The sequence below is a fragment of the Gymnogyps californianus genome, chromosome 1, assembly GCF_018139145.2.
Source record: "Gymnogyps californianus isolate 813 chromosome 1, ASM1813914v2, whole genome shotgun sequence".
In the NCBI taxonomy this organism is placed as follows: Eukaryota; Metazoa; Chordata; class Aves; order Accipitriformes; family Cathartidae; genus Gymnogyps; species Gymnogyps californianus.
In genome coordinates, this window is record NC_059471.1 from 174541099 (window position 1) to 174554773 (window position 13675).

Consider the following 13675-nt stretch of genomic DNA (forward strand, 5'->3'; position numbering starts at 1 on the left):
AGTCGCTCACTTCTGCCATAAAGTTCATTGATGACTCTGTTACCTATTCTTGTCCAGTTGCTTCACGCCTGTGAAGCGCACAATACACTCCATCCACTCTGGCTCTGCCACCATCGTGTATATGAAAGAAAACAAATTTCATAATGGATGAACCAAGTGCTTGGCAATTTTGATGCTGTCGGGTTTTGCTATAAACCCGGAAAAGATGCAATTGCATTGTATCTGAGGCTATGAGAGTTCTCCTGGAAACATATATGAAGTAGGAATTCTGACTATTCAGATTCCCTTTAATTATTTTTAAATGAGATGATATGTTAAAACAATTATGAAAAATATCCTGCTACCCAGTGGTGCTACTCTCTCTTCTTGATTCCAAACTCCTTACCACTGCTCCCTCCCATTAAGTTTCTGTGGCAAATATCTATTAATCTCTAAAAAAACCCCACCTCTTTAACCCCTTCCTTTCAGAACTCCCTCCATTTTTTTCTACCTGGGGAAAGTGAGGAGAGGTCTTGGGAGTTTGAAGAAAGGGGCTCAGCTGCCTGCAATACCTTTAACAGCATTTTTCTGTGATGAAAACCAGAGAGTAATACAATGCAAACAAAGGGTGGAAAGGCAGAACAGCAAGAAGTGAATCAGGAATCGGGACACATCTATCTCAGAGAAGGAAAGGGCCCTTGAGTAATTAATCCTTTTTATTTTGAATTAAGTGGGAAAAGTAAGTCAGACCTCAGAGATTTGGGGCTTCCTCATTTCCCATTCCGGGAAGCAGCTGTGCTGCACTACCCACCTCTAGTGGTAGTCTGCATGCTAGAGCTATATCCCCATTAGAAAGTACAGTGTCCAGAAACAAATGATAATGATTTCTGTAAGAAATGCTACCAAATTCTCAAGGTAATAGCGACTATGTAAAAATTTGTTTAACTGGAAATTTCTTTAGTCCAATCAGTCTCAGACTGCATGAGTTGCTGTTGTATGCAGCAGAAGCATGAGGCTTTCTGTTCTAGTGACCCGTGTCAAGCATTTATTAAAAATAACTCTTTTGGAATGCGTTTGTGTTGAGATGATGCTCTGGTGTCTCTCCTTTGAGCTTTGCCTACTAAATAATTTAAGAAACAGCATAATAGCACAGGGATCCATATAGATGTGTGTTTACAATGGACAACATGACAAAGGTATTAAAGGCAACATAACAGAGGTATTAGAGCCACCCATCCAGTTGTCAACTCATGAAAATAAGCAAAACATAAAAAATATGTGTCTCTCTCTCTTTTCTTAACTGTACATCTTTTATTTAATTTGCACCTGGAATTTCTCTGATCTTTGTACTCACTTTCTTGTGACAAGGGATGAAAATGCTTCTGTTTAACAGTTCCATACAGTATGTGCAGTTATCTTCAGTACAGTTTCTTACTGGCCTCCTGGTTGTTACATCAAGTGATTTCTCAATTTCCCAACTCTTAATGAACACTTCAATTTCCTCCATATTTGTAATTATGGTCCTGTTTTGCATTTTCAGGTCATCAGTAGGGTCTCCATTGCACACCCCTGGAGACAGAGCATCACATTCAAAGCACAAACAAACATGCCATATTACTTCCTTTGAGAAAGAGAAGTGCACCTGATAAGGTAAGATTAACATTGCATCAGGCTCACCTGTGAGACTTAGTCATCTGAATTTATAAGTGAAAGCAGCTACATGTCCACTGTAGTTCCAACCTTCTACTTGTGATTTTAGTTGTCAGCTCAATGGCTTAGCAGAACAAGCAGATCATACAAGTAAGGATACTTTTCCCAACAATGAATTAACTTTTGAGAAAAACTGCTACCAAAATGTGCTGTTGAGTGTAGCAAATTCACTGACATGGCACCAGATTCTGATCTCATTCTACTGAATAGCAATCGACTCCATGGGAGTAAATGTAGATGGCTTTCAAATTAACTGCACGTCGCTGATGATTTGACACTGTATTGACACTTAATTGAACATTCTAAATGCAAGCAGTTGTGAAAGGAATCTTTTGATGAACAAATCGCTTTCTCTAGAGAAAATATTTTTCTTGCTCAATTTATTAATACAAAACCACTGAAAAAAATGCCCCACCCAAACCCCTGACATCCATTGGCTACCTGAATTCATTATTGTATGTATTCAGTTAATTCATCAATGAAAACATATACTTCCTATAAGCACATAACAAGTAATTAATGCCAAAATTTTAATCTTCATAATAGTGTTTTACATCCAAGGGACTGATCAGCCAAAGTTCCTATATCCTTTTTTCGCTTTCCTTCCGCATTGCTAACCACACCTTAAGTCCTTGCCTTCATGCTTCCAGCCCTGCATCCTGATACTCTCCAGGGTCCCTTGTTAGAACTGGGCCAGCCTGGCATGACAGGCTGTTATTCTCTCAGACAGCATGGAGAAACACAGAAGATGGTATTTGTATGATAAAAAGCATTTGACAGTCGCACCGCTTTCCAGTATTCTTAACACTTCTGCTTCTTGCTGCTGTCCTAATGCCATCCCACAGACTGTGCTGGCATTAGAATCTGTAGGGCCATACTACAGAATTGCAGAATCAATACAGCTTTAAAAATAAAGCTGATTTACCACATAGTCCCACAATTTTTTCAGTGTGAGAGGGAGAGGATAGGAGAATTGCAGACAGGAACAAACGGCAGAGAATAAGAACGAAGCATTGAAGGAGGCTTCAGATTTTACTGCAAAATATCAGATAGAGCAACACTTCACAGCAGAGGTTGGATTTGTCTGCATAGTCTTCCTCTTTCTGTCTTTTCATGGCACAAAGAGTAACTATTCTATAATCCTTCCTACATTTGACCTCATCTCATCCCAATCTTTTTCAGCGTGCATAGAGAAGATGGCATGATACTGGGAAAAGATGCAGTACGTGCCAGGGCCAGCATTCACATTCTCTCACTAGATGTAGGAGAACTTTTCTTTTGTTCAAGCAGAATATAGCAATTGATTTTAAATACTTCATTTGTTTATATGTATATTTAAACCATATCTGAATTGTTTTGTTTGCTTTTAAAACTAAAAGCAGTTTAAAAGATTGTAAAAAGTTCATTTTCCTGTTCAATATGGAGTAGATTCTGTAAAATTACAATGCACCAGAAAATGAACATTTATGATAGAATTAAAGTAACTCTAAAATACCTGCTTACACTTTCCCATATAATTCATACTGGCAGTGTTATAAAAAGGCTATCAGGGAAGCCTGAAACATGCTAAATTTACTGTCATTGTAATTTAAGTCTGAGACACCTCAGCACAGTTTTGGACCCTAGATCCAACGTTAAGTGGTCTGAATTTGGATTCTCTATCCTCAGGGGACTTGGACCCTTCCCAAGATACACCTTTTATCAGTATTTGCATCGTGATAAGCTGCCACTGCTAACATCTGACAGTTATTCTTTTCTTCCATAGTCACTGAAATACACTGTCACTACCTGAACTTCTTCAGCAGCCACTTCTCCATTGAAAATTTTCCCCTTTTCTTTACTTGACTTCAACAATATTCTTAGACACAGGCAGAGATGAGCACATTTTTTAAAAGTTAATTAGATACAATGTACTGATCATTACTTGCTCTGCAAACTATTTTATTAGCAAGCAGTGCTTTGAAACAGAATTATTGATTTATTATTATTAATTAATAGAATTTCACAAGCCCACCTCAAATAGGATTGTCAGTGTAGTTAATGGGGGTCACAAGGAGAGCTATAGGGACAGCAGATCACAGACACAAAAGGGAGGTGTAAATTTTAAATGGGAAATTATTAAATAAGAAAAAAATTGCCACCATAGTCTCACCACAAAGTCCTTCTGTCTTCATCGATGTGTTAGAGTGTAATCCATACTGTATATCTATGATGCCTGTAATGTGAGCCCACTTGATGCTAATACCAGCTGGGGTATTAACGACATACATTGCACCAGTATCCTGAATGCTCAGTCCTTCTTTTGAAAATGGTAATGATTGAATTACAGAATCCACTACTACCTAAAATAAACCAAATAATACATTTTAGGGATAAAAACAGATTGCAAAGATGTGTTTTATATGTCTTTACATTTTATAGCAAAAGATATTTTTTACAGCCTCTGCCACATACAATAACAGTCACAGTACTTAAATCACAGAGCTTCCTGTCAGTGCCATTTCCTATAACTGCAAATGAAGTAGGCATGAGAAAAAATAATGATACGGAAATCTTTTCTAATTAAGGAAGCAATAAATCTTATTTATCACAAACAAAACAAAACAAAATCTCATCCCAATTATTCAAAGTTATCTGTTCTGACCTGCTATTGGCTAGCAGGAAAGGCAGCTTAAGTATTTATCACGTCTTGGAACATTTCTGTTTGGTTCTAGGTTTTCTGGAAATATAGTCTCAAGTATAAATGCTTTTGCAGCTTCTTTAAAATCTCAAAAGAACTTTGAAGTGTCATTTTGGATAAATGACATATAAGTGAAGCATGGTATCAGAAATGTGTATTTTTTGCTTCTAGCATGCCATGAATTACTGGAAACCTGAACTACAAAAGTAATCCTAATCCTGTAGTACATTCATTATTAATCTAATCTCTTGCATTCTGCAACAGAATAGCTCTCTAGATACCTTTTAAGTGTACACATGCTATATACTGGTGATATATACTTACTTTTCTTGCTAAACGATTGATAAGTAATTTATATGTGCGTGTTGTTACATTTAATTTCTTAAAACAGAGCCCTGAAGTGCTTGCAGGGGGAACCTTGAAAGAAAAGTGAAAAACAAGTTTAGTTACTATTGTTTTTCTAATTCTGTACCAGTGCTATAGGGAATTTTTTCAATATGTGTAATATTAATGTATTTTATAATTAGTAAAAGCAAAAAGTACTCACTAGTTTTCGTATTGAATTTGCACTCTGGAAAACATTAAAAATAGATTAGAAGTGCAATGATAATATCAGCACCATTCTTATTTGGCAAAAATAAGTTGACTGTTTTCTTTGTGTTTGAAGTTCTTCTACAATTAATCAGCTTAATAATTAAACTAATTTAATATATTCCTTATAAATAATAAAAAATATACATTTCCCAGCTAATGTAGTGCACTTTTCTATGAACCATTTTTAGAAACTTGATTTACTTGTTAAAGATTTAAATCAAAGGGGTTTATGTGGAAAATAATACAGAAAAGATGACACAATGACTTGAACGAGTTGAATTAAAAATACATAGAAATACAATGGTCATGCCAATAAAATCCCCTGCCCTAACTTTGAGAAAACTGCTATTTTACCAAGGCATCTTTCTGCACAAGATTGCAGCTCGTATATACCATACCTCAGCTGTTTTTTAACTAAACAGCTTTAATATTGAGAGCAACTCATTACCAGCATCACGAGAGTCAGCATATGCTGCAAAGCCCTTTCAAAAAATATTTCTTAAAGAACTACAGCTACAGACTTTTAAAGCTCATCTGCCTATGTGAGCTGCGTTCACACCTTTAGACTGCAACCAAGAAACAGTAAAGAGAGCAATTTAAGAGAAAACTTCTAAAACAGTGTAAGACTCCGGACTTAAAAATCAAGTGTACAGTTGCCCAGTGAGAGTAGATAAGAGACCAAATAAGGATGGGAAGGAACGAAGCCTGATGAAGTTCCTCATCAGGAACTTGCTTATCCACAAAGCAAAGATGGAAATACAAGCCAGTTGTTCAAGGGCTGCATAAATTAGGACTATGGACAATGCAGAGGAAATGTATGTACAGACTCTAAGGATGAGACTGACCTGACCTAAACTGGCAGTCTAAAAATAAAGCAGCTGGATCCCCTCTGTAGGCAATGCAGAGAATTAGACAAAGAACATCTCACATTAGACAAACAACTCATCACACTAATCACAAACTCATTAATACCTTCCTAAAATAACTACAAAATATTTTTGTGACTATTCAAAATATTTTAGTATTTTGACCATATTGTAAAGTATAAATTCAAGGCCTCAAGAATATTTGTGGGTGGAGAGCCTGAAAGGAGACATGCAGATTCAGAAGTTATGTCACCCCTGATAATTTAAAAGGAACCTACATTTGAATTTCTTTATAACATAATACGACAATTACTATTTAACCTGAGATAAAATTCTTTTATCTAGACAGCACGATTAAGCATGCTCCTTGAAAATTAGATAACTTGCCATTTTTCAATGGGTGTGGCTTTTATCTGAAAGTTTTAAGTGATACTTTTTTGCAGACTTTCATACCTGTAACACAAAAATTCAAGAAACTATTACAATTATTGCGGAAGTGCAAGAATCTTACCTGATTAGCAGGACACTTTTCAATATGAGCAACAATAATTTCTCCTGGTAACTTGACTAAAATGTAGGAAGCCATATTACAGAGGGCTATGTTGTTTCCATCAAATGTAATAACACTCAGTTCAGACAGTACAGAACATTGACCTAAAAAAGAACTGTCATTTAATGAGGTTACCACAAAACCGAATACAGGACATTTCTAAAAACTTTCAGTTTTACCAATATTTGCTTTCATATATACGTTCATATATATATAGATGACCTTGTTCTGCGGACAGCATACTGAGCCATAAGCAGAAGCAAGTATCTTATATTACTCGGTGGAAACACCTTAACTTACTGCTGTATGCCCAGGGTAGGGGAGAAAGTTGAAATTGGTGAAAATTTTCACTTAAGTCACTGTTTTACAGGCAAGGTCAATGAATATGTACATTGTGAGATAAAATATATGCATTAAAATATACATATGTTTCAGATACTGATAACAAGAGACCGATCTGTCCTATCTTGAGACAAATATTTAAAAGTGTGATATTGGTTTCAGTAATGCTGCGAAGGTTTTAATATGACCTCTCTTTGGTCTTTTTGTTCCCTTGACAGACAGTCATCTTCCAGTTTCTGCAGTTTCTAAGTATGACTAAAAACTGCGGTTAGAGCTAACTGAAATTTGGGCGTTCTGTCTTTCAGAAAATGCCAGTATTTAATTTGTTTTCTTCACAAAATGTTGAAATCTCAACATTTCTACTGTTAGAAATTCTGAAAAGTCTCAGCTTGAAAATGCTGATGTTCATGTTGCAGATTTAATTTCAATGTTTTCATTCAAAACAAAATATTTTGCCTCTCTTGAATGTTAATTCAAAGAGACCAAAACATTCAGTATATTTAATTCTGTTTTGCTGATGAACAGCTCTTTTAAATTCATTCCAGTATTCAACCTCATATTCCCACTGTAATAAACCCTTAATTTATTACTTGAAATTTACAGATCAAGGCTCTATGTTGTATTTAAAAATAAAACAGTAACTTACAGGGACATTCCCATTCTGGGCAACAACTATCAGTGTTAACTTGAACTGGCATTCCTCGAAAACCACAGTCTGGCTTCTGCACATCCTTAGGGCAGTTCCTTGAAAGGTTGTACAACATCCAGCCCGTATTAACACATACATACTGGCTACATCTGTCGACAGGTTCAAGGTATCTTGGCTGTCATATAAGGAAAAAACAACCAGAATCAACTTTACATTCATTGCCCTTATGAAGTCCAAGTGATCACTTGTTCACTGCTCTGAGACAGAATCAGCGTATCTACGTGACCCCTCATCAGCTATTCTGGAATTAATTGCTTTTGTGTGGTTGTAACAGGCGACAATGGTGCATGTCCATTCACCCACACCTTTCCTGTTCCATCTGGCTTTGGTGGAATACTCTATGTAAAGCATTATGCATTGAGGCTACACGTTATGTTCAGTAATAATCTGAAGCATATTAAGAAATACAGAATCATGCATTCCCATCATTTTAAACCCTATGACAAAGAAGCCAATGGAAAAAAGAAAGACAGGGTGAGATTATGCAGAAACCCAAAAATTCCATGGATTATGGCTTTTTCTGCACCTCAGAAATATATTTCACTATCTGGAATCAGCACATAGATTTAAAAGCCATTTTTTTCCAGAGCAATACATCCAAGTTGCAGAATATACCAGGGCAGTATAAGAGTAGAGATACAACAATCCTCTAAGAATAATTGAGTATTTTAAAATATACAAATAAAAACAAAAATAGGAGATATTTTAAATCTCTGGTATTACATACATAGCATAACAGAATGGACTGAAAAGCAATATGTATTTTAACACATAGGGGTAAGTAAAACTGATCATACCACGCATTCAGAAGATGTAGACATCAGTGTATGCATCATTGTACCAAAGGAAGCCTTGTCAGCTATAGCTGTCATTGTTTCTGTGCTTGCCAGAGAAGTTTGTGTTTCCACAGGCTCTGAAGAGGAAGGCAGAGCCATTCCACCACTAGAATGAGATAAATCTATTATAGTTCTGGTCTGCAGCTCTGTGGGCTCTGTTAAACTGAAATAAGGTTTAATGGTTTTCTGCGTTGGGATTTTGGACCAATCTGATGTTGTTACATCCAGGACTCCAGACAGAGAGAGATTTTTTACTGAGGTTGTATTTCTTGAAAAAGGCGAACTCTGAACTGCAGATACTGTCAAATAAGGCAGGGAAGATTTCTCAGTTGTGGTTGACTTTGTCTTGGTAACATTTCTTTGCTCATGTGAAGTTTGACCACTTTCTAAAATATCCACAGTTCTTTCAAAAGAGGTTGCGTATTTGACTTCTGAAGCTGTAAATGAGGTACTCTTCATCTGTGACGATGGACTCATAGTACCAGTTGTTTTCATGATCGTCATTTTTGGAGTTTCTTTAGTGCTCTGTGAAGCTTGAGTTGCTGCAGATGTAAGTAAAGATTTGTGTGACACATGCATGGCTGTTTCTGTGGTGGTAGGAACTGAAGCTGAAGCCATATAAAACTCCAAATCGGCAACAAAAGAATCAGTGGTTTTTGTAGTAATCCTAGAGGCTACGGTAGTGCCAGAAGCAACTAATAAACTGGCTGAAGAGCTAGGTGGTATTTTTGCAGAAATATAAGGTGCTTTTAAGGATGTAGCATTCACTGTCGTGTTCGTGATCATTGGTGTAGTGGATAGAGTGATGATTCCAGCTGATATGACTGACATCATTGTTCCATCTTCTTCTGAAGAACTTACTGAAGAACTCTGTTTTCCTAGAGAAACAGTAGAGATACGAGTGGTCTTAGGAGGAGGTGAAGACATAGAGACCCTACTGGACTGGTTTTCTAAAGTGGCTTCAGGAGTTGTAGACATTAGTAAAGAGGGCATTATAATGGATGTTTTTAGCACTGCTGAAAGGCTGGTAGAAGGGCTTATGTTTAAAGTGAATGTAGAAAAATCTACAGAAGGAGTTGCAAAGTCTGTAACTGGACTTTTTGAGGTTCCTTGTGTATCTGGAGATGAAACTAGTGTTTGGGTAGCAGTTATATTTTGTGTTAATGATGATGTCCTACTGACTATGGGAATCAATGAAGAACTTGTAGTATGAGATGTCACATAAGATGGTACCGATGTTGATAACAAGATTGTAAATAAAGATGATGACCTTGTAAGAGAAGGATCTTTAGGAATGAAAGTGCCTGAACGTTGTGCCACAGGGTCAGTTTTCAATTCTGTATGTGAACTGCTTGGGTACTCTGTAGTTTCTGAAGTGGTTATTAATGTAGCATTTAGAGGTAATACCAATGTCCTAAGAGGGAAGACTGTAGAACTAATGGATTTCTTTGGCTTTTTAGAAATGGATGACACTGAAAAGGAATCAGTGTGTATTATGTATTTATTTTCTGTTGAGGCTTTACTTGCTATAGACATATCAGAGATTGTTGGATTGACTAGAAGAGTGGAAGGTACTTTATAAAGACTTTTGGAGGCAACAGTGACATCTGCCATAGCTTTGGGCTTCAAGGAGGTAATCAGAGAACGCACTGGTATAGATAGTGTCCGTGTTACAGAAGGACTCGAAGAAGTGTTTATAGGGATTTGAGAAGCAACTTCTGGTGAAGATACAGTCATTATGGGCAGAGCAGCAGAAGTACTGCCTTTTATTAATGGAGATGTCTGCTTGGGAACAGTCAGTGAAATTTCCACTGAAGATAAAAATGGCTTTGGAGAAAAACTAGCTAAAGAACTTGCATTTAAAGATATCAGAGAAGTTTTAGACAAGGGTTTTGCTGTTTCAAAATGTGAAGCTGTGATTAATTGAGGAAAACTTGTCTCAAAGCTAGCAAATCTAGTAGTCATAGGAATTTGAGGGGCACTTGAAGTCAGTGCAGAAATGGGTGTTGGGTGAACTGCAGTTTGACCAGTGCCAGACGTAGTTCTAACAGACAAAGTAGATGTAGGAGAAGTAGATGTGCTTAGTGTCAGCTGTGAACCTAGAAGAAATACAGGTCTTGTGAAAGTTGCTCTGCCAGCCAGCAAAGCAGACAAAGACACTTCAGAGGATTCTGTTGCTCCCTTAGAATGACTCACTGAAGGGCTCTTACTCTTCCCAGTCCCTGCAGGCAGCTCAGAAGTGACAAAAGATGGTTTGGAGGTTAAAGTTGTTAATGCTGAGGTAAGGGGAACAGTTCCTAGCTGAGCGATTGATGTTTCAATTGGAAATGGAACTACCACTAGGGAAGTGGGCGTTAATAATGCGGAACGTGTTGGAATAGAACTTGCACTGAGCAGGGTTGTTGGAGTTGCTATTGTAACGGGTGAAGTTCTAGATGCAGTAGAACTGACAGTATGTGATGTGACTGCTGAGGCTTGAAGAGCAGTTGGAAAATCTGTGGAAGAGATGAGTTTGGAAAGGACAGTAGGGCTGGCTGTGCTGTGAAGTACATCAGAAGGCTCCACTGTACTTGGTAATGAAAATGTTGAATAGGTGGCTGCATTAGATGCTTCCAATGAATAAAAGTCTGTAATGGACTGTGCTGACATATTCATTCCCCTTAAAGTTGTGTTTGCCTTCATGGTTATTTTGGCTGTCACACCGGTATGAGTTGACTCAGTCCCTGAAGTAACAAATAAAGGAGGTGTCTGAGGAAATCTCTCTGTGGTAGCGCCCGTGTGAGAGATTAACAGTGAAGGTTTTGTTCCAATTGCTGATTCTGTAGATGTCACAGGTATGCCTAAAAGGAAAAACGCATGTTTCACTGTCTTTTATGGATTATTGGTAAAGCAAAATAGCAACATCTATCTCTCCTCAAGTCCCATTTAAATATTAGCAAATCAGAGCATCATTTTGCTGAGAAGATAACTTGCCAATGGTTCCAGGTTGCCTGATGACTTTGAGGAACTCAGCTGACTCAAGAAGTTTTCTAATTTTTTTTGCAAATGGAGTAGCTAATTTTTTATTATTAGCGAAAACCTTGATTTTGCAGAGAAGTTTTGAAGCAACAAGGGAATTCCATGGAAAATTCAGTAAATCCAAAATAGTAAAATATTTGGAATAAATATATTATAGAATATGTTATCTTCTTTTATATCTTTGGAAGGTAGTATACTATATGAGATAACTTTGTACTAGCAAATATCAAACATAATGTATTTAATTCAAAACTTGCAAAATAAAATAAGAGACAGTATTAAAATGTAATTTTTATGTTAAAAGAATACTGTATCCCCAAAATAAGCAAATAATGTGGTAAATTCACACACCAGAAGTTATGAAAAGGATGCACTGAATTTATTAGTGGTGGTTCATCAGCTGAAAAGTCTGAACTTTTCACCACAGCAGTGTTTCTTCCATTTGGGATCTTTCTTTTATATACATATGATATACTAGCAGTATATAATCAAGTATAATTGTGATGAGTATAACACCATAACAAAAGGTTAAATGTAACACACTATTAGAGAAATGAAAGAATTCAACTTTAGATATGGCTTGTTTGGATGTAGGAGATGTATTTTGGATGACTGGGAATGGAGTCTATGTCCCAGAGAGACGTTCTTCTTCTGGTAAAGCATTTAATAAAAAAAAAATCAATGTACATTTGATTAAAACCTTTCCTGGGATCTTTAGAGTGATTTATAAGATTAGACCAATATAATAAAGTATACTTACAGTCTTCCGGATAAACACACTTAAGTGTGACCTCATCAAGGATCATGTTTTTGGGACAGTATGGCAAGCATCCTTCAACCCTTTAAAATATTGTATAGTTAATTCTAAAGCCACAGTAGAAATATAAATTAATTTTAAATTATTTCACTTTGGCAAAATGAAACATTTGAATGTCGTCCCCATCAGAGTTCTGAGAACTTTGCAGTGTAATGGTGAACACAGCGTTTTGAAGCATTTTAAGGTCAATAAGATGTTGAACAGCACAATTCTGTTTCTAAATTGTTAATAATCAGTTCTTTGCATAGGCTGGTGAACATGATAGTTTTGGACCATTCTGCTTCCACAACCAGGTAGAAGTTCAGATCCCTAAGCAGGAAGGTTTCCCATAGGACAAGGAACTTCACTATGAGACCACTGTTTTACCCACATATGTTCATTTGAGACATTAAAATATTTAAATGGATTCTATAGAAAGTCTCATTCTTGTGCACTTTCAGAGTAGGAAAGTGCAGACCAGTCCATATAGTCCCTTACCTTTTTCATTTTGATTATTAAATTAACAACCAGTATGCCCATATGAAAAAAGCTAAGAATACCAAGAAAGAAAATTAGCAATATTAGTAACATTCCTAATCATAAACTGCATATGCCTAGGGAGATAGTCTGAAATTCAAAATACCATTTCTTTTCCACCAGATTTTGTGCCTTAAGTTTTTAGGCATTTTTCCTTTTAGTTTGTTTAAAAAATGTGTGGTTCCCTAGATGCCAGGGGAGACCATGGAGACCGGAAATCTTGTTACTAAGTAACAATATAACATCAGCAGTGTGAAATCCCTCGTGTCACGACAATGAGCATCTCTTAGTATAAAGTTCCTTCCTCTTACAGGAGAGGGCGTAGTCCACCCTTACTATTCCTCCAGTTTTTGATCTCTCTCATATAAACACCAGAAAGATGTAGTCATTTACAGCATCGTGGGATGCTGGTTTAGAATGTGAATATAAATCCATAGAAGGGAACAACCTTCATTTAATTTAATAGGTTTCTACCTAACCACTACCAGAAGCTAATCCCCTGGGCTACATAAAAACCCTCTTATTCTTGTGTTCAAAGATTGCATGTAAACAGGAATATATATTGTGGGAAATGAGAGGCTTGTTACAAATGTTTTCACATGACTTGTGAGATCTGCTCACAAGAGTGATACTGAAATCTGGATAAGTAAAAATGAATGGATATTGCAGCTGCAGTAATTTTCAGAAAGCACGCGGTACACGTAATACAAAAAACCAATACAGTAGCAATACTGAGCTTAATTTGACTTACGGAGGAAGGAATTTACATGCTATTCCTTCAGGATCACTACATGTTTTAACACAAGGATTAGCACAAGATTCATATCGCCATTCACACATCCTTCTATAAGGCACAGACGCACCAAGTTCTGAGAAAGAAGGAAAAGGTATTATTTATTGATTGTGTAGCGAATAAACTATAAATTTATAGTCTTTTCTACAATGTACAATGGGATTTTCAGAAAAATGAAAACCAAGGAGAGAAATTCTTGAGAATTTTCAAATAAGTGAGATCTTGTTCATTTTCAATTTCAAGTATTTTAAATTCAATCAAGCTA

At 36.5% G+C, this 13675-nt stretch overlaps 1 protein-coding gene across 1 annotated transcript in view; it reads right to left on the reverse strand.

Moving 5' to 3' along the window:
• OTOGL (otogelin like) overlaps positions 1-13675 on the reverse strand; it is a 100963-nt gene that overhangs the window by 22248 nt on the left and 65040 nt on the right. The window contains exons 35-46 of the mRNA XM_050902545.1: positions 13369-13486; positions 12045-12124; positions 11058-11106; positions 10344-10382; positions 9035-9068; positions 7579-7593; positions 7368-7545; positions 6341-6483; positions 4917-4940; positions 4694-4786; positions 3842-4031; positions 1334-1548 (exon numbers count right to left, since the gene is read on the reverse strand). Coding sequence (XP_050758502.1) covers positions 1334-1548; positions 3842-4031; positions 4694-4786; positions 4917-4940; positions 6341-6483; positions 7368-7545; positions 7579-7593; positions 9035-9068; positions 10344-10382; positions 11058-11106; positions 12045-12124; positions 13369-13486 — 1178 coding nt within the window. The remainder of the gene's footprint in view (positions 1-1333; positions 1549-3841; positions 4032-4693; positions 4787-4916; positions 4941-6340; positions 6484-7367; positions 7546-7578; positions 7594-9034; positions 9069-10343; positions 10383-11057; positions 11107-12044; positions 12125-13368; positions 13487-13675) is intronic.